At 48.8% G+C, this 18,983-nt stretch overlaps 4 protein-coding genes, 1 pseudogene and 1 gene segment (V, D, J or C); 1 reads left to right on the top strand and 5 right to left on the bottom strand.

The window, feature by feature from the left end:
- LOC123587584 (immunoglobulin lambda-1 light chain-like) overlaps window positions 1–18,983 on the bottom strand; it is an 876,584-nt gene that overhangs the window by 379,743 nt on the left and 477,858 nt on the right. The gene's annotated exons all lie outside the window — the stretch shown is intronic.
- The window catches only part of LOC123587589, a 511,389-nt pseudogene that overhangs the window by 366,299 nt on the left and 126,107 nt on the right, over window positions 1–18,983 (bottom strand).
- LOC123587586 overlaps window positions 1–18,983 on the bottom strand; it is a 1,001,573-nt gene that overhangs the window by 356,485 nt on the left and 626,105 nt on the right.
- The window catches only part of LOC123587588 (immunoglobulin lambda-1 light chain-like), an 824,513-nt gene that overhangs the window by 351,598 nt on the left and 453,932 nt on the right, over window positions 1–18,983 (bottom strand). The window lies entirely within an intron of this gene.
- The window catches only part of LOC123587590 (immunoglobulin lambda-1 light chain-like), a 577,236-nt gene that overhangs the window by 343,091 nt on the left and 215,162 nt on the right, over window positions 1–18,983 (bottom strand). The gene's annotated exons all lie outside the window — the stretch shown is intronic.
- Window positions 470–13,099, top strand: PRAME (PRAME nuclear receptor transcriptional regulator). Of its 5 annotated transcripts, none has more exons than XM_045457469.1 (7): window positions 470–754; window positions 1,451–1,499; window positions 2,119–2,249; window positions 7,991–8,054; window positions 9,784–10,103; window positions 10,517–11,122; window positions 12,210–13,099. In XM_045457469.1, the coding sequence occupies exons 4-7, from the start codon at window positions 8,022–8,024 to the stop codon at window positions 12,784–12,786; spliced, it is 1,536 nt and encodes a 511-aa protein (XP_045313425.1). In that variant the 5' UTR covers window positions 470–754; window positions 1,451–1,499; window positions 2,119–2,249; window positions 7,991–8,021; the 3' UTR covers window positions 12,787–13,099. The 5 variants fall into 5 exon arrangements, with proteins under 5 accessions (XP_045313425.1, XP_045313426.1, XP_045313428.1 ...); XM_045457470.1 differs by having other exon boundaries at window positions 2,140–2,249; XM_045457472.1 differs by lacking the exon at window positions 470–754 and adding an exon at window positions 4,314–4,366 and having other exon boundaries at window positions 1,324–1,499.

The raw sequence follows: 18,983 nt of genomic DNA on the forward strand, positions 1-18,983 counted from the left end.
CTGAGATCGTGACCGGAGTCGAAATCAAGAGTCCCACACTTAACTGACTGAGCCACCCGGGCACCCCTTGTACTTCCTTTTCTTTTTTCTAAAGTTTATTTATTTTGAAAGAGAAGGTGAACAGGGGAGGAGCAGAGAGAGAGGGAGAGAGAGAATATCGAGCGGGCTCTGTGCTGCCAGCACCAGAACCTGCAGGGCTAGATCTCACTAACCTTGAGATAATGACCGACCTGAACCGAAACCGAGACCAGGAGTTGGACGCTTAACGGATTGTGTCACTCAGGCGCCCCCTTCTTTTTCTAAATTGAAGTACAAGCTACCTCCGCTTTGCTCTTAACCCCTCTCTTTTCACCGGGAAAGGATCCTCAACCATCTGGGTCTTGCCATCTCCCCAGAAGCCCGACTTTTCTTCTCCCAAACGGACTGACCGGAAGCAGGTGCTCAAACCAGACACTGGCCTTGCAGGCACAGGTCTCGGAACCATTCGGGCTGCCAGATCCCCAGTGCCCCCTGGTGGCCCCTGACTCAGAATCCCAAGGGTGAAGGGGCCACAGCGCTGAGAGACGCCGACCACCAGACCACCGGTACCGGGCGGTGCCTATCCATCCCTCCTCGGCGGCCTTGACCTCCCCGCTTCTCACATTTTCAGCCTTCTGGTCTAGTCCTGACTTTATCAAAAGTTATTTGTTGCTGAAAGAGAGGAAGCCTGCATTTAGGAGTAGTGAAAGCTGAGATCATCCGAGGACTGGGGGAGGTAAGTAGTGCAAACCCAAGAATCTGGCTTCTGAAAAAGCTCTGGAAAACCAAATTCGGGGCGGGGGGGAGACTGAAGAAAGCACACCCCAGAGAGAGGACGATCTAATCAAACTCCAGCTGGGGTCTCCTCTGCCGCAGGGGTTACATAAACGGTAAAGTCCAGGGAGTAGGAGGCATTGGACTGGCCAAGGGCAAAAACATTTTTTCTAGACAAGGAGGTGGGAGTGGGGCGAGAAGCCTCGCTCAGGGCCCCGGCACCCCACATCCCGCTCCGGGGTGGGGTGGGGGGGGGGAGTTCCAGGCCTCGAGCCTCTCCTCCGTCCCAAAGGCCTCCTTCATCCCACTCCAGCCCCATCACCCACTTCCTTTACCGCATCCGACCCTCCATACCCCGTGGAACCCACCCTTATCGTCCCCATCTCTCATCCCCCACCGCGACTCTAGTGCCCCCCACTCTCCCATCTCGCAGCCAAGTGGGCGTGGCCACAGGCACCACCCCTCCCCATCTTGCATCCTCTCTAGCTCATTAAAATAAACCCCTTCTGGACTCCCTGGGCGACCCCACTCGTGATCCTAAGATCTCGTGAGATTTTGCCCCGGAAGGAAAGAGAAACCGGGATTGGTCAGATAAGGCTGTTTGCGGAGGCTGAGCCCAGTGCAGCTTGCTGAGTCATTGCGCGTCCTTTCCCTCCAGCCTCTGTGCGCGGGAGACCTCGTGGCCCAGTGCGTGGTCTGCAGAAAACGTAAGTTCAAGCCCCGGATCCTCCGCTTTCTCTTAGGGTGACCTTGGACTAATCGCTGGTTAGCAACCCCCCTTCCCCAACTCCCGCCCCTATTTTTTATCTGAAAAGTGAATTATCAAAACGGAGGGTTGGAGTGAAGACCGAACAACGTGCTCTGGCTCAGGTGAGGCCACATACGCCACCTGCTTCGTAAAAGTGGCCGTGGTTATGAGTCTCAAACGTAATAATTCATCGAACTCGGGCGTCTGCGTTTATTGTTTGATCTCATTAGCTGGATGGGTATGCACTTGAAATGGAGTGGCTTTTCTAGGAATTTGGCCCCTCTGGAAGTGCCAGGGAATGGGGGGACAGAAGAAGGGGCAGAAACGTGGTCTGTGTCTTCGCGGGAAGGGTTGCTTTTGACTGACCACAGGGTCTGCCACTCCAGATTGTTCTCTGGTTCAGCTCATGAGAAATTGGTAGTCGGATTTGGAGATTAGAGGGCTTCGCCCCCCCCCCCCCATTGGGCAGGACCGGGTCTCAAGTATTCAATTTCCTTAGCAGTGTTTGCTGAGATTTTCATAGGAGCCCGTGGCTTGCTCAATACACGTGTTAACACACAGCTTCTTTGTTTCTTGAGCGTTTTGGTTCTTGCTCTCAGACTTGGGTAGATAACAGGTGACTGAGACGTTAGGAGACCAGGGACACCAAGTATTGGAGGACCTTGAGGCCGGTCTGAGCCGGACCACAGTGGACAGAAAACATCTTCAGGTAAGCTGCTCCTCCCCCCCCCCCCCCCCCCCCACCATCTTAGGTGTCTGGAAAAGCCCTGTTGTTCCCTCTGTTCTTATCTTGGAGGAGCTGGATGGAGTCTGCATCTTGAGGCTGCTCAAGAGGGGAGGAAGATGAGGAAGGAGCTTTTATTTTTTTTCCAGTCATTTCCCCAGTGGAGCATTTGTCCTGTTGCTTTCTTATTAGAAGGAACTGTCTTGTGCTGGGGGCTCCATTCCCAAAGCCATGGTAACGTTTCACAACCTCTGCTTGGGGACAGGAGCAGGGCTGGCATCAGACCCTAGAGACTTGACTGCTGTTTGGTGTCAAGCAGGGACGGAGTGGGTGAGCCCAGGGAAGTTTTGGTCTCACTGCCCTGTGGGCTTGGGCCACTGGGGGTAAAGGGACACTCCTTGAAAGAGAACAATAATAGTGCCCAGTTAGTGCTCCAGACAAATCCCAAGATCAGGGAGGCCATATGGCCTGACTTGAAACTGGAGAAGGGATGGAGGCTCCGGACAACCTCATGCATTGTGTCAGGCAGCACATGGGCATCCTTGATAGCAAGACGCCTGGCTTATAAGCCCAGAGTTACCGTGGCCTCCAGAGCAGGAAATGATGACCTTCCGTCCCAGAGCCACAGATACTAAGAGTGTCTGTGTCAGAACACGCTGGGACCAGGACCCTGAGAGGAGGAGGACCTGCAAAGAGGAGAGGTCAAGGTGAAAGCCATGATTCCAGAGGAGATTGGGGCAGAGGGGGAGAGAGGGGTCAGCCCCGGGTGACCAGAATGTCTCCCCTCCTTAGTGTCCCTCACCTGTGCAGAGTGCCAGGAGGATGAGCAGAGCAGAACCCAGGCCATGGTGGAGATGTCGCAGAGGTCTACTTCCTGTGGCGCCAGCGCCGCCCTGGACCCCCCTTCTTATCCCCTGCTTCACATGTGGCAGGGACCTGCATGTGCCTCTGTACCTCACATCCTGTGGGTGACACCCCATCAGTGAATTCTCTTACTTGCTCCTGCCGAGGGTGTGCAGGGGAGACAGGTTCTCGCAGGAGTTGTTCTGAGCCTGACTCAACCAGAGAGACAGCTGCTGAGCGGAGGTGCCTCTAGACAGTGAGCTCAGGCCTTTCCAGATTTCTTCCTGGGAATATTGCACCCCTCCCCAACCCATCCTTCTGGATGCCTGACAGGGCCCACAGACTCAGCTGGTACAGACCTGCTGACCCCATGAGTGGAATGTTCCCATTCTCAGGTGACTTCTCCATGCTCAACACAGAGCCCGACACACAAGGCTCGATCTCCCAACCGTGAGATCATGACCTGAGCTGAAAGAAAGAGATGCTTAACCCACTGAGCCGCCTAAGCATCCCGACATTTTATGTCTTGAGAAAGTAGAGGCTAGAAAAGTGAACTGCTTTGGTAACTTCCTAAATTCTACCAAACACGAGGAATTCTTTTTACTCATCGTTGTGATTGAGAATCCAGCTTCAAGCGCACAGTCCCCATCTCCCGCAGAAGTGTAAAGGGAGATTACAGCTATGACAAAGGGTTGAAGATACCCCGGGGCAACTGATCCTGGCAAAAACCTTCACACGAAAGGAATTCTCTCAAAAATATGTCATGGCGTTGAAAACACGAAGGATAAGATATCGGAAGCCTCCCCAAACTTAGAAGGCAGCATGATAGTCTGCCAGGGCACAGAAAAGATGCTCATTCTGTACCAAAAGTTATAGGAGAAGAACCATAAGCAATGTTAAAACCACTTTTGATACTTTTTTTTTTTTTTTTTACAGAGAAGGGATTTAATTTTTAGTGTTTAAAATCAGTGTACTAAATAAACAGTAGTTTTACTATTTTATTCATTTCTTAACATAGTTGTAACTGATAGGAAGGGAATTCTTAATGGGTTAGCAAAAAATAATTTTTAAATTGCCACAGAAAAGCCATAACTTTGCCTGTGAATTGTTAAGGTGGCTTTGCATAGTTTCATCTTGCATGGTCACTTTTACGGCCCTGTTCTACCACACAAAGCAAAGTCAACCTGTGATTAACTTATTTTTCAGCTTGCTGCTTTTTCATTTGGTTACTCGATAGAATGCAAGATCCGTGACCCTCAGTAAGTGTTTTTGAGTAAATCACGGATTGAGAAGAGAGGATGTGTCTGGGTATGGGGCAAGGGGCCAGCTGGTCCGGAGACATCCCTGTGAACATGCTCCAGTGCCTCCTGTCAGCCCTCAACTTAGGGCAGAGAGGATTTTTCCCACCAAGTGTGAGGCCAGTGTCCCTGGAACCCCGAGGATCATTGCTTCCTGTCCAGTGGAACAAATCCCAGTGGAAAGTGCCTGATAGCCTGATGCATCTGGCTTTACTGTGAGCTACCATGACCTTCTTATGGCTTGGATTCCAAGATTTGAGGGTCATGGGACGCCTGGGTAGCTCAGTCGGTTGAGCGTCCAACTTCAGCTCAGGTCATGATGTCACGGCTTGTGAGTTCAAGCCCCGCGTCAGGTTCTGTGCCGACAGCTCAGAGCCTGGAGCCTGTCTCCGGATTCTGTGTCTCCTTCTCTCTCTGACCCTTCCCTGCTTGCGCCCTCTCTCTCTCTCTCTCTCTCTCTCTCTCAAAAATAAATAAAATGTTAACAAAAATTTTTAATAAAAATAAAAAGTAAATAAAGATTTGAGAGTCAATTTGGTGACAGGGACACAGTTCCAGACCCCATTCTCTCTCCCTCTTTCTCTCTCTCACTGTCCCCCTGCCCCCCGCAAAGCACAAATCTCAGTCAGTTGAGCTGTGATAGGTAAGGAGGCTGAAGAGCAAAATCCCAAGGAGCAGCCCAAGGGCTGAATGCCGAGGCTGGGGCCCTCACCTTCCCTCTAAATCTGTCACCTTTGCATGCAGGAATTGGCTTGCCACTTTCTCTCCCTCTCCCCATACTCTCCATTTGTCTGATTCTGTGCCCTTGGTCTGCAGTGACATGCAGGCGTGCACATTCACACACACACACACACACACACACACACACACACACACACACACAGCCACTGGCACCTTACTCAGGCGCACAGTGTCTCTAGGTGGTCTCAGACATGTCTCCACCCTTTAAGGGACACAGCTCTGTGGGAGCCAGAAGACCTGGCCTCCTGTTATGCTGTCATTTCCTCCTCTCCCTCCATTCTGGGCCCCACATGGGATGCTCTTGGCCTTTTCCTTTTTAGTCCCTTCTCCTACCACCAGTCTGGAATGAGTCCTCCCCCACTGTGCCTCCAGAAACACTTCCTTAGAATTAACTGGCTAGATCCAGAGTGACCTGGACGTTGGACAGGTCCTCACTGGCAAGGAAGAAAGGAACAATCCCGTGTTTAGGTCTAGATGTCACTGGACTTGTTGAGTCCAGGAAGGGGCAGGGAGGGCCAAGAGAGAGACCTTTAATTTTTAAAGACACAGAGGGCAAAATATTTCAGGGTAATAAGAGGTGTGACTCCAGGGGAAAATGTTGAAGACATACTGGATACCATGTGGAATCTTGTCTACCCGAGGGCGTCCTCAAGAAAGCCTGAGAGGGACTGACCCCTGTATCAGGACTGGGCTCCCAGCTTCTCATTAGCCTGGCACCCCTGAAGACCAGTGGAGTTGGGGTCTTTCTCTGGAACTCAGGAAGTGTCTTTTGGCATTGCTGGGGCCTCTTGGATCCAGAAAAGCAGTTGGGCTTATTTTCTTTCTTCACCTTGTGGCTTGTCATGTCCTCCAAGATAGTGCTCAGTAGAATTGAGGAAAATGCCTTGATTTCTGTTGATACCAATGGAAAGGTGTTCCCCAGCATTGTAGCCACTCCCCAGGCTCTAAGAGAGGTGGGCTCATGTGCCAGGGACACGGAGTAGGCTTGCCCAGTTGGCACAGAAACATTCTAAAGACCCCAATAAGATAGATGCTGTGGGATCCTAGTTGGAATTCTGTTGACTAGAAGGGGTGGGGGCAGGGCACCCACCCTGACGAGCCCAGGGGCTGCTCTGGCCTGTGTAGCAAATGAAGACCATGAGAACGGGTGACCAGGATGCAATAGGAACATGCCTCAAATTCATGCCTTGGCCCTGGGAGTTGTCCGGAGCCAGTCTTGATCCTGGGCAGGAAGGACGGTCTATCTAGATGTGCTCTTGGTGCCCCTGCCTCCAACCCCACAGTGTGTCCCCTGGTCCAGCAAGCTTCTATCTATGTGGAGGTGAACAGAGGAGTGTCCCTTGCTTCACAAGGGAAGAGTGTTTGGTTCATACTAAACATTGTTAGATCTGAAGGCAATGGTCACTCCTGCCCCCTTGGATCTCCTGGATACTGGGATCCCACAGACACTTCCCAAACTTGGACTTCTGCAGTTTTTCCTATTTTCCCAAGGTCCAGGTGAAGTCTGTCATCAGGCCTCTCTAACATTGAGATTGATCACTTGGTGGGGCAGATCCATCCAAACCCCTCCTCTGAGGGTGTCTACCAAGCTAATCCCTGTGTAGAGTTGAGTCCCGGATTCACTGGGCTAAAAATAAAATTACAACGAACTTTAAATTTTCTGCAAAAGTTATTGAGGGTACTGGATGAAATGTTCCAGAGCACCATTTCTGTGTCCAGTGACAGCTCAATAATCAGGGACATTTACGATTATCTTTGTTGCCAATCTCAGTCTCACAGCTCATTGGTAGCGGTGATTGCCTAGTGGATAAAATGTCAAGAGAGCACATTCCAGTTTAACCCTATTTTATGCACACGGGTAATAGAAATTTGGAGAAGGCAGTCTCCATGAAGATACTAAAATGGAGAACATCGTGGAGAGAATCCCAGTCTCTTTGCCAGTAGTATATAAGAATTGTTTGGGCATCACCATGCAAGGAGTAAAGAATAGCCTGGAGAATTCTTTATGGGGGGAGATGTTCTCACTCTGTGTGTTCTGAAACCACCAATGTGTGATCCAGCCCAGCATGGGAATCATCTCTAAATTTGGCAGATCCTTAAATGTCAAATATAGCTTCAAATTTTGTAGGGAAAGGTGTTGGTATTTGTGCACGAAACCTAATATGGAGAGTGGGGGAAAGTTTTCCTGTTCCTAATGGTGCTTTCCCAGCTGAATGGGAGTAAGTAAGAAGCTTAGGGACAGAGCCAGAAGGAGCTTTTTGAAGTTGCATTTATATTAGCTGTTTCCTAGGATTGAGGAAACAGCAGTTGTCAATATATACCTGGGAAGGGGCCTTTGGAGATCACATTGAGGGCCGAGGCCCCCGTGAAATGCATAGACCTGATCGGCCTTTGAAAAGTCAGGTTCTGGAAGAGGATACCTGGGCCTAAAGAGAAAGTCTTCTGGTGGCAACTTCTTGATGACAAGACGACATGTGTTTTAGCTCACGCTTATTTCTCTCCCTGCCTCTAAGACCCCAAAGAGCCCACGGCCTTCACCCCTCAGTGGCTGTCAGAATTGGACTAGTCCTGTCCCTGGTTTGGTTGCCAGTACTGTTCAAATACCCAGCCCCTCCCTCCTTCTGGCCAACCCCTGGTTGTAATTCTGACCTGAACTCCTTCAGGGAAGCCTTGACCGTCAAAATACGGAAGACCAACGATTCTTCAATTGTACCACTGTTCCTTTGTGAATAGACACTCAGTTTGTGGTTTTAGGTAATACAAAGTTTAAGTGCCTATGTGATATTCTGGAAGTTTATTTTATTTATTTTTTTCTTTTGGGACAACACCACTGTCTGCATAAAGCTGTCTTACCTCGAACATTTGAATTTTTCTGATGTGGCCAAAACTCCCCCAAGTGTACCTCCAGGTTGGTTTTCTTTCTTTTTCTTTCATGAATGGGGCATATGATTCAGTCAGTTGTATAGAGAAAGTCAGAAACCCAATCTGGATTAACTGGATGGAGATCCAGTGATAAGATTGTGCTTTCAGTTGGAAATTGAAATGTCAGCTAGAATTTGAAAAGGGGGGGTGAGGCCAGAAAGACCTATAATATTGCTTCTGAGGAGCCAGCCGAGAGACCCAGAGGTCTGGAGCAGAAGACTGCCGCCTGAAGTCCGAGCCGATGGTCCTCTGCGCCATGCCCCATCGTGGGGAGGAGGCAGCCGCAGGCTGGGTGGGACATTGCCATCACACTGCCCTCAGCTGTGTCGTATGAACGAGTAGGCTTTGCTTTTGCCTCGGAATACAGTTTAGCCTTAATCTCAAACCCTTTGATTTCTGCTTTGGTGTCTAGGCCATTTTACAGACATTTACGATATTTCTTAATCAAATAGCTTTTTTTTTGGGAAATGAAAGACATCTAGTTAGTTGGACTTTTTTGATGATGTTTTAAATTTTAAACATTTAGTTTGTGTTTGGCAATTATAGTTCATAAAATTTATTGTTTTGTGGTTTTACTAGTTAAAGCTTTTTTTTTAGAAAAATAAACTAAAAGCTTGAAAAATATTCCATAGGAAAAAAAAATACTCCATAGAGTATTTTTAAAAGTGGAGGCTTTGTTCTGAATATGAGCTGTAAACAAAATGTTTCTCTAAACAAAATGGTAATTTGCTTATTTGTAGGAGAGACATAATAAAATCATTTGGGGAATAGTGTATTTTTTTCATCTCCAACTACCACATGCTTTAGAACATTGTTATGCCACTTTTACACTTGAAAAAAAATTTTTTTTTAACGTTTATTTATTTTTGAGACAGAGAGAGACAGAGCATGAAGGGGGGAGGGGCAGAGAGAGAAGGAGACACAGAATCGGAAGCAGGCTCCAGGCTCTGAGCCATCAGCCCAGAGCCTGACGCGGGGCTCGAACTCACGGACCGCGATATCGTGACCTGAGCCGAAGTCGGACGCTTAACCGACTGAGCCACCCAGGCGCCCCAACTTGAAAATTTTTTTTTTTTTTTATTTAAAAAAAATTTTTTTTTCAACATTTATTTATTTTTTTGGGGACAGAGAGAGACAGAGCATGAACGGGGGAGAGGCAGAGAGAGAGGGAGACACAGAATCGGAAACAGGCTCCAGGCTCTGAGCCATCAGCCCAGAGCCCGACGTGGGGCTCGAACTCACGGACCGCGAGATCGTGACCTGGCTGAAGTCGGACGCTTAACCGACTGCGCCACCCAGGCGCCCCTTGAAAATTTTTTAAATGACGTAATGGTACTTACTGTACGGACGTTCTTTAATCTTTCCCGTCTGGGTTGATTGTTAGAGCTGAGGAGGGGGTTATGCTGGGCCACGTGGCATTCCTTGTTCCTCTGTACTTTCAGTCCTCAGGTTATAACCATCAACTTTTCTCAAAAAAGGATGGGGCCAGTGGTTATCTTGTTCTCCCATCAGGGCCTGGTAAGATGCTCATTCTGGCTCCCGCGCAGGCAGAACTGTGGCTTTGCAGCCACCTAGCACAGAATGGAACTGGGGTAAACTGAGGACTCCCCAACTATTGTCAGAACAGTGATTTTGGCTTTGAATTCATTTCTCTCAAGGCTGGAGGGATAATGGGGTTGCTCATACTTAGCCTTGTTCCCTGGATGTTTCGCCAGGATTCTTTTCAGAGCAGATTCATCAGGATGAGCCTCCCGGCCCCACCCAGACTCGTGGATCTGGCAGGTCAGAGCCTGCTGAAGGACCAGGCCTTGGCCATCGCTGCTCTGGAGGTGCTGCCCATGGAGCTCTTCCCACCGCTGTTCACAGCGGCCTTCGCTGGGAGGTACAGTGAGACCCTGAAGGCGATGGTGCAGGCCTGGCCCTTTGCCTGCCTTCCTCTGGGGGCCCTGATGAAGGAGCAGCAGCCTCACCAGGAGATCTTTCAAGCTGCACTGGATGGACTCGACGTCCTGCTTGCCCAGGAGCCTCGGCCCAGGTGAGGGTGATGCCATAGCTTGAGAGGGCCCTCGGGGTCCCAGCTCTTGCTTGGGGTCAGGGAGAGTACAGGGCCGCAGGGTAGGCCAGAGGCTTCTGCTGGTGCCAGTGAGGAAGCTCAGAGCTGTCTTGGGGCCATCGCTGGGGTCACTCTTGGAACAGGCTGTGCACACATAGAGCTGATGGAGATGCAGAGGTGACCAAAGAAGCATGTGCCTGACCCTTCTTCATGGCACTTGAAGGTGCTACAAGTGGGGAGCGGGAAGGATCTCAGTAGCCCAAGGAGACACCGACATACAGAGTATGGACTAAAAGTACAGGCCAGATGTCTGGGCCTCGCCTAGATTCTGAGACTCTGGTCGTATTCCCTGTTGATCTGAAACCTTCTCGGTCTGTCTCCCATCTTCCCTGCAGGAGGTGGAAACTTCAGGTGCTGGATTTACGGAAGAATGCTCATCAGGACTTCTGGACTGTGTGGTCTGGGACCAGGGCCAGTATATACTCCCTGTTGGAGCCAGAGGTGGCCCAGCCCGTGAAGAAGAGGCAAAAAGTAGGTAGTTGCAGGCCAGGGCCCAAGCAGACCTTGGCTCCTGTGGAGGTGCTTATCGATCTTTGCCTCAAAGAAGGCACCCCCGATGAGTCTCTCGCCTACCTCATCCGGAAAGTCAAGCAGGGCAAAGGTCTGCTGCACCTGTGCTGTAAGAAGCTGAAGATTTTCGCCATGCCGATGCAGAACATTAAGATCCTGAAAATGGTGCAGCTGGACTCTATCCAGGATTTAGAAGTGAATTGTACCTGGAAACTGTCCACCCTGGGGAAGTTTGCTCCTCACCTGGGTCAGATGGGCAATCTGCGTAGGCTCCTCCTCTCCCACATTCACATGTCTGCCCACTCCACCCCCACGAAGGAGGAACAGTGTGTCAGCCAGTTCACCTCTCAGTTCCTCAGGCTGCACTACCTTGAGGAGCTCTATTTGGACTCTATCTCCTTCCTTAAGGACCGCCTGGACCAAGTGCTCAGGTGAGGGATGGTGAGGTTTCTTGGCAGACGGGCACAAGCCCTTTTTCATTCCAGTAAACAGTAAGGGGCGTCTGCTGCGTGCCTGCCATTTGACAGTGCCGGAGGGCAGGAGTCACTGAAGGTCCACACACGGCCATGACGTCCCCATGCATGTTGTCACATAACCTCCCAGATGAAGGTTGGAGGTATGAACTAGAATACACACTCCTCGAAGGGACTCCTCACTAGGAATCTGTATCTGGGGGGTTGGGGGCAGGTGAGTGTGCCTTTGAGAATTCTTCCTGAGAAAACGATGCCTGAATGATGATGGTGAAAGCTAACTTAAAAAAAAATAACTAAACCTGAGGGAGTTGATGAAGGGAAAGCGTATCCCGACGTGAGGTTTCAGATCGCAAGCTCTGTGCTCGGCAGCTTTGACAACGCGAGCCTCTCCCTCCAAACCTGCCTCCCATCCCTGGCAGTAAAGGGTTGCTCTGGGTTCCACGTCCAGAGGAGATGCCTGATTCTGGGCACGAGTGGGAGGGAGCAGAAATGCGGAACGGTGTCAAGTCAGATCCTTCGGGCCGCGTGCTGCCAGACCTTGCCCACGTTAGCCCTTCACGCCCATTTCCCATTGGCCTCATGCAAACGGGTCCCAGCGACGGGTCTGAGCAGTGGCCAGAAGGAAGCCTGAGTTGAAAGCATTTCTAGTCCTGTGGCCCAGTACTAGATTTCAGTGGTTCCCTTCCTTATTTGAGACATGGGGCCGGGCTTCCCTTTTGAGTGCCTCTCGTCGCTCCATTGATCCGTGCTTACAACACCTCTGAAGGGCGTGCTGTGCTCCACTTGCCAGCAGAGGGGATGTTTGAGGTTTCGTTCATTTTGACCAAGTCACCCAGCACATAAATGATGGAGAAAGGACTCCACTGAAATATGGATTGACTTGAGTGCCTTTTTTCCGCACTCGGCATCCTGGGGCTTGACCATCGTCTGTGACGCATTGGGTTTTGGTGGAGTGGGCCTCTCTTCCCTCGAGGCCTGGGTCATCCCCACGTCCTTCCGCCTGCCACCTCCATCCCCTAGAACTAACTGCTCTGTCTCTTCCCAGCTGCCTGAAGACCCCCTTGGAGACCCTGTCAATAACTAACTGCCTGCTTTCGGAATCAGACTTGACGCATCTGTCCCAGCACCTGAACGTCAGTCAGCTGAAGGACCTGGGTCTCAGTGGGGTCAACCTGACCTGTATGAGTGCCGGGCCCCTCCAAGTTCTGATAGAGAGAGCCTCTGCCACCCTCCAGGACCTGGACTTAGATGAGTGTGGGATCATGGACTCCCAGTTCAGTGCCATCCTGCCTGCCCTGAGCCACTGCTCGCAGCTCATGACTTTCAGTTTCTGTGGAAACCCCATCTCCATGGCTGTCCTGGAGGACCTGCTTCACCACACCGTCGGGCTGAGCAAGCTGAGTCACGTGCTGTATCCCGCCCCCCTGGAGAGTTACGAGGATGTCCGTGGCACCCTCCACCTGGGCAGGCTTGCCCACCTGCATGCCAGGCTGAAGCAGATGCTGCAGGAGCTGGGGCGGCCTGGCATGGTCTGGTTCAGTGCCAACCCCTGTCCTCATTGTGGCGATAGGACCTTCTATGACCCGGAGCCCATTCTCTGCCCCTGTTACATGCCTGTGTAGCTGGATGCGTGTATCCCAGGCCTCGTTCTGGGCACTTGGATGCTGAAGCCCAGGCGTAAGTGTTTCTTGACGGAACACAGAAGCCACAGTTTGAGACACCTGCCCAATGTGAGCAGCGAAAGGAAAGGTGATCGGGGAGGGGGGGATGTTGACCTGGGAGTTAATGGGATCTTCGGGGAGACGCATTTAGAGCATTAGAAGTATGAATCTGAATTTCCAGAGGGAGATTTCGAGTTTGGGAGGTAGATGTGGGAGTTATCCCTCAATGGATGGTTGTAAAGCAGTGGTCAGAAATAAAGAGCCTCAATGTCAACCATCTGGTGTCCTCTGTGCTACGTTAAGCTTATTCTGCAGTTTAAGCCTTGGGAATCTGCAGTTACTGATTAAACAAGAAGGTACGGCATCTGTGATGCGCAAACGCTAAACTGGGTGAGGTTCGGCCCCAAGAGTTCACGGCACCATTTGTCATTCCTTCATTTGGCTCTTGTGTCTGGTGCATCTGTTACCTTCTCACTTACTTCCGTGGCTATTTAATTGGTCAACACACGCACGGTGCATCCTCAGGGTCCAGAACATACTAAGTGGCCAGTAGTGCACTGGAGGAAAAGTGCTTTTCGGAGGCTCCCACTGCTCACTCTGCCAAGGCTCTGTACTCGAGCACTCCTCACCAGTGGATCCAGTGGATCCATAGTCTCCACCCCTGGCCTTTGGATGCACCAAGACACGGCTTCACTGTGCACAAGTCAGGTCCCCAGTACTAGAGGGGACATCACCCTGAAGATGAGTCAGAGCCTTTGGGCCTCACCAGCCCATGACTGTCCTCCCACCAGGGCCAACCCTTTATAGAATTCAACTAACTGTGGTCAGTAAAAACATCTAAATTCCTTTTAGCAAAATAAGATCATGTAGACCTATGACATTGGTTTAATATTTGTTTCCCACATTAAAAATATGACCTGTGTTTGTGGGGCTAGGTGATGTCAATGCAAGATTGACCACCTCCCCAGAAAATCTGCCTTCCTCCCCATCAAGGTGGTAAGCCAACCCTGACCAAGGAAGATGCTGTGGATTTGGGTTCCAAGTGAGTAAACCCTTACCAAGCCCTGGGGTGCACTTTGGTGGAAGCTGGTATATGTCTGACTTTGGAATTGGGGGTGTGCAGGGCCACCCTGTGAGACGAACCATCCAAATGAAAAGAAGATGTCCTACTGTGGGGTCAGACCCCATGCTCAATGGGCAATTGGCTCTCCAGTAAGCAAGAAGGCTCCCTGTGTTACACCCCTGCGTCCTGGCCCTAGGCTTCCTCATCTCCCTCACTGCATGGGCAAAATATTTTGGGAGGCCACACACTAAGGCCCGGGGTAGGGCTCCATCTGAACGTTTCCTTGAGTATGAGGAAGTACTCTCTGCTCTCATTCCAGTGCCTCTCATTCAGTGCTAGCACTCTGTGTGTGTGTGTGTGCACGCACTGCTGTCTTTGCCAGGCATCAGCAACTTCTTATTTTGCCACACACACAACTGGCCCTTCTCCATTCTCCTCCTGTAGCAGTTACCCTGTTCTGCCTTCCATCCTCCTACCCTACACCCTGTAAGAAAGAATCAGAAATGGGCCCATCAGCTTATGGGACACACTTTGCCATTTCTGAGAGAATAGAAAATGCAGAAACCTGTATAACAGTATGTTCAAAAAAAGGGGGGGTCAATAAAAGGCCTCACCTTTTTCTGACATGCACCCTGTTTCAGCGTCCCTGACATGGACCCTGTAATTACAGGGACTATTCTCCAGAATGGGAACCAGCAGCTTTGGAATTTGAGAAAAATAGACTGTCCTAGAGGAAGAGCAAAAAGCAGAGCATCACGTGACCTCAGCATTGGGTTCCTCAACCACAAAACAGAGACAATAATACTCCAAAGCAGCCTGGTGAGATTTACCTATGGGGCTAACTTAATGCAAAGCACTCATAGAAGTGCCCTGTTCATGGATGGCCCCGTGCAGGAGAGTGATATTTATAGCTGCCCAATACGGTAAAGGAAGAAAAAAGTCAACACTGCGTCTTGCTTTTCTTTGTTTTTTAAAATTTTGATAGCGAGCTGGGGAGGGGCAGAGAGAGAGAGAGAGATTGAGAATCCCGAGCAGGTGCTGCACTGTCAGCATGGAGCCTGATGCAGGACTCAAACTTAAGAACTGTGAGCTCAAGACCTGAACCCAAATCAAGAGTCAGTTGCTTAACCTACTGAGCCACCCAGGCACCCACTGCATCTTGCTTTTATTTTATTTATTTATGTATTTTTAAATTTTTTTAATGTGTATTTATTTTTGAGAGAGATAGAGACAGAATGTGAGTGGGTTAGGGGCAGAGAGAGAGGGAGACACAGAAGCAGAAGCAGGCTTCAGACTCTGAGCTGTCAGCACAGAGCCCGACGCGGGGCTTGAACTCACGAGCTGTGAGATCATGACCTGAGCCGAAGTCGGACGCTCAACCGACTGAGCCACCCAGGTGCCCCTGCATCTTGCTTTTAAAGCAGGGTGCCCTACAGTCAGGACTCTGTTTGGCTTGGACACCTCATCTGAGAGATAAATCTGGCAGGATTATTTACTCAGAATTTAGACTTTGCCATAAAAATATTCAAAGAGCATAGTACCAAGGCAAAGAGGTTTTTAAAAGTTGGGTTTATCTGGAGAGAGTCCTCATCGGTAAGGATGGCCATACAAGCTGTACAGGGAGGTAGTGACTGCTGGTGGCAGGGGGCCCACATAGATGGAGGCCCCATTGGGGGACAGAGGAGTCTCCAGGTCATTAGAAAGCAAGCAGTGGGAGTATGGTGCACACAGAAGGTTCTTGGGTGTTAATTCACCTCGGAGCTGTCTGCTGTGCACAGAAGGTAGATTAGATTTAGGGCAGCTGGGGAATAAGAGCATGAGAGGGAAGAATGTGGACAGAAAAGAATCAGAGCACAATCTCATATAGCAAGCCTGGGAAATCATCGAGAGGCCGAAAAGATACTGAAAGATGACCCAAGGCCTAGGTAGGGAAAAGACCTATTTTCTAATGCCAGCAAGAAATGTTGACTTGACCCACAATCCAGAAGAGTATTAGGGATCCAGATCGTTGGTACTACTACTAATAAGGGTAAGGATGCAGTGGCCATACAATTAGAAAGAGAGAGAAATAGCCCAGACTCTGCCACCGACATGAAATCATTGTGAAAAGCATATTTTTATCACCTGACCAATCTCATATTTTACTGGTGATCTGGGGCCATGAAACTTAAAAAAGGAATCAGCTAAGCAATGGAAGGCCCCTCAGGCTGAGCTGAATTCTGGTTTGAGAGTCATTTGCTACTCCCGAGAGAGAACTTCAGCATGAAGAGGAGACAAACCTGAGGTTCTCACAGGAGGATGTTGGTCCAGACATTTAAGAGTTGGAGAGATTAATTTAGAAAGAGTAGAAGAACAAGGAGAGGTGACCCGGTATTTGGACAAGCAGAATTTAATATAAGATGACAAGGCGGGGCCTCAGAGGGCTGGAGCACAAAGCCATTGCTCACAGAACTTTCTCCAATATTTTCTTCAATAGATCTTCCAATCTCTAGAAAGACAGAGCAGGGACACGAGTCCCTGAGTCTGTGTCATGGGCAACTGCAGACTATGGAAATGCAGGCCATCAGCACTGCGTGGATCCTAAACGTGCCAGAGTAGGTTTCAAATGAGATGCACAAATGCCTGGTCGATCCTGGTGTCTGTCAGACCTCTGCAGGCCCTATTCACTCATGGCCCTGGTGAGCACCTGTACAGCTTTCTCCTAGTCCACAGGCTGTTTGACATTTTGAAAATTAATAAAGAGAAACTTCACTAAATAAGAGGTCCCCCAGAAAGGGGACCTCTCATGCCTAGCATTTCTTGGAGCCCATTGCACGCCGCAGACTCAACAGGAAGAGACCTACCTTCTGGTCCCAACAGGAAGAAGAGGATGCTTTACTACCAGCAGCAGGAGGAAGGAAGATGCTCTCCTCCCCACCCTTCCCCATCCCCTCCCTCCCCTGCAACAGCCCAGCCAATGGGAGACAGTCCCAAGTCAGCCAATGAAAAGTCACTATACTTTTAACTCCTAGTTTACTCCAATGGACTTTTTGTTTATAAAAACCCTTCCCAGCACCCACCCCACCTTTCCTCTATATAAGAATATTCCTCTGCTTTGTTCTCCAGACTTGCCTATGATTTCGCCACAGCGTCCTTGTCCTGGATTGCAATTCTCTGCTATTCCCAAATAAACCCATTTCACTGATAAAAATAACTGTTTCTCTCCTTCCTTCCTCCCTTCCTTTCTTTTCTTTCTTAGTTTATGTATTTATTTTGAGACACAGAGAGAGAGTACAAGCGAGGAGAGGGGCAGAGAGAGAGGAGAGATTCCCTAGCAGAGCCTGATGGGGGCTCAAACCTACGAACCATGAGATCATGACCTGAGCTGAAAGTAAGAGTCAGACTCTTAACAGACTGGACCACCCAGGCACCCTGCACTTCAGGCTGCTTGAGAAAACTTGGTTAATCATGATAAATGGTTAGTCACTTAAGTGAAAAAATTAGGCCAGTCTATAATATAAATTACATTGCTGAGTTTTGCAAGTTGAATATTCTATATGAAATACGCAATGGGCTCAATTGTGTTCCCTCAAAATTTGTATGTTGAAGTCCTAACCCCTAGTACTTCTGAGTGTAACTACATTTGGACATAAAATGATGTCATATGGGTGGGCCCTAATCCTATATGACTGACATCTTTATAAGAAGAAAAGATTAGGGCACAGACACCCTCAGAGGAAAGACCACATGTGGACATAGTAAGAAGGCAGTCATCTGCAAGCCAACGAGAGGGGCCTCAGGACAAACCAATCCTGCTGGTCCACCTTGACCATGGACTTCTAAATCCAGAACTGTGCAAAAATAATTTTCTGTTATATAATTGATCCATTCTGTGATATTTTGTTATAGCAGCCCTGGCCAACTAATACATGATGTTTGCTGAAATGATTCAAGTCATTTCAAAAATACTAATGGGCACTTTCGCCCTTGACATCAAGCCAGCTTAATTCACCAGGGGGAAAAACAGTTCAATAGACAGAATTTTGTTTCTATCACAAGGCACTGATGCGGTGGTAATGGTAATGGTAATGATGTGGTAGTGAAAACAATAATTGCATACCAAACATAACAAGTGCAGCTCTTTAGCTATCTATTGCTACAAAACACAGTATCCCAGAACTTAGTAGCTTAAAACAACTGTAAATATTTCTTACTTCACACTTGCTGTGGCTTAGGTGTTTCTGTCTCAGGATCTCTCATGAGGGTACACACTATGAGGCCAGCATTACTTTGATTCCAGAACCAGACAAAAACCCACTGTAAAGGAGAAGTACAGACCAATTTTCCTGATGAACATGAATGCAAAAATTCTTAACAAGGTACTAACCAACTGGATCCAACAATACATTAAAAGAATTATTCACCACAATCAAGTGGGATTTATACCTGGGATGAAGGGCTGGTTCAATATCCACAAATCAATCAATCAATGTGATACATCACATTGATAAAAGAAAGGACAAGAACCACATGTTCCTCTCAAAGGATGCCAAAAAAAGCATTTGACAAAATATAGCATCCTCTCTTGATAAAACCCTCAAGAAGGTAGGGATACAAGGGTCATACCTCAAGATCATAAAAGCCATATACAAAAGACCCACTGCTAATATCATCCTGCATGGGGAAAAACTGAGAGCTTTCCCCATAATGTCAGCAGCACTACAGGGATGTGCACTCTCACCACTGTTATTCAACATAGTATTGGAAGTCCTAGCCTCAGCAACCAGACAACAGGAAGAAATAAAAGGCATCCAAATCAGCAAGGAGGAAGTTAAACTTTCACTTTTCACAGGTGACATGATACTCTATATGGAAAATCCAAAAGATTACACCAAAAAAAAAAAAAAAAAAACTGCTAGAACTGACCCATGAATTCAGCAAATTTGCAGAATACAAAATCAATGCACAGAAATCGGTTGCATTTCTATATAATGAAGCAGCAGAAAGAGAAATCAATGAATCGATCCGTTTTACAATTGCACCAAAACCCATAAAATACCTAGGAATAAATCTAACTAAAGAGGTGAAAAATCTATATGCTGAAAACTATAGAAAG

Source organism: Leopardus geoffroyi, chromosome D3, assembly GCF_018350155.1.
Source record: "Leopardus geoffroyi isolate Oge1 chromosome D3, O.geoffroyi_Oge1_pat1.0, whole genome shotgun sequence".
NCBI lineage: Eukaryota > Metazoa > Chordata > Mammalia > Carnivora > Felidae > Leopardus > Leopardus geoffroyi.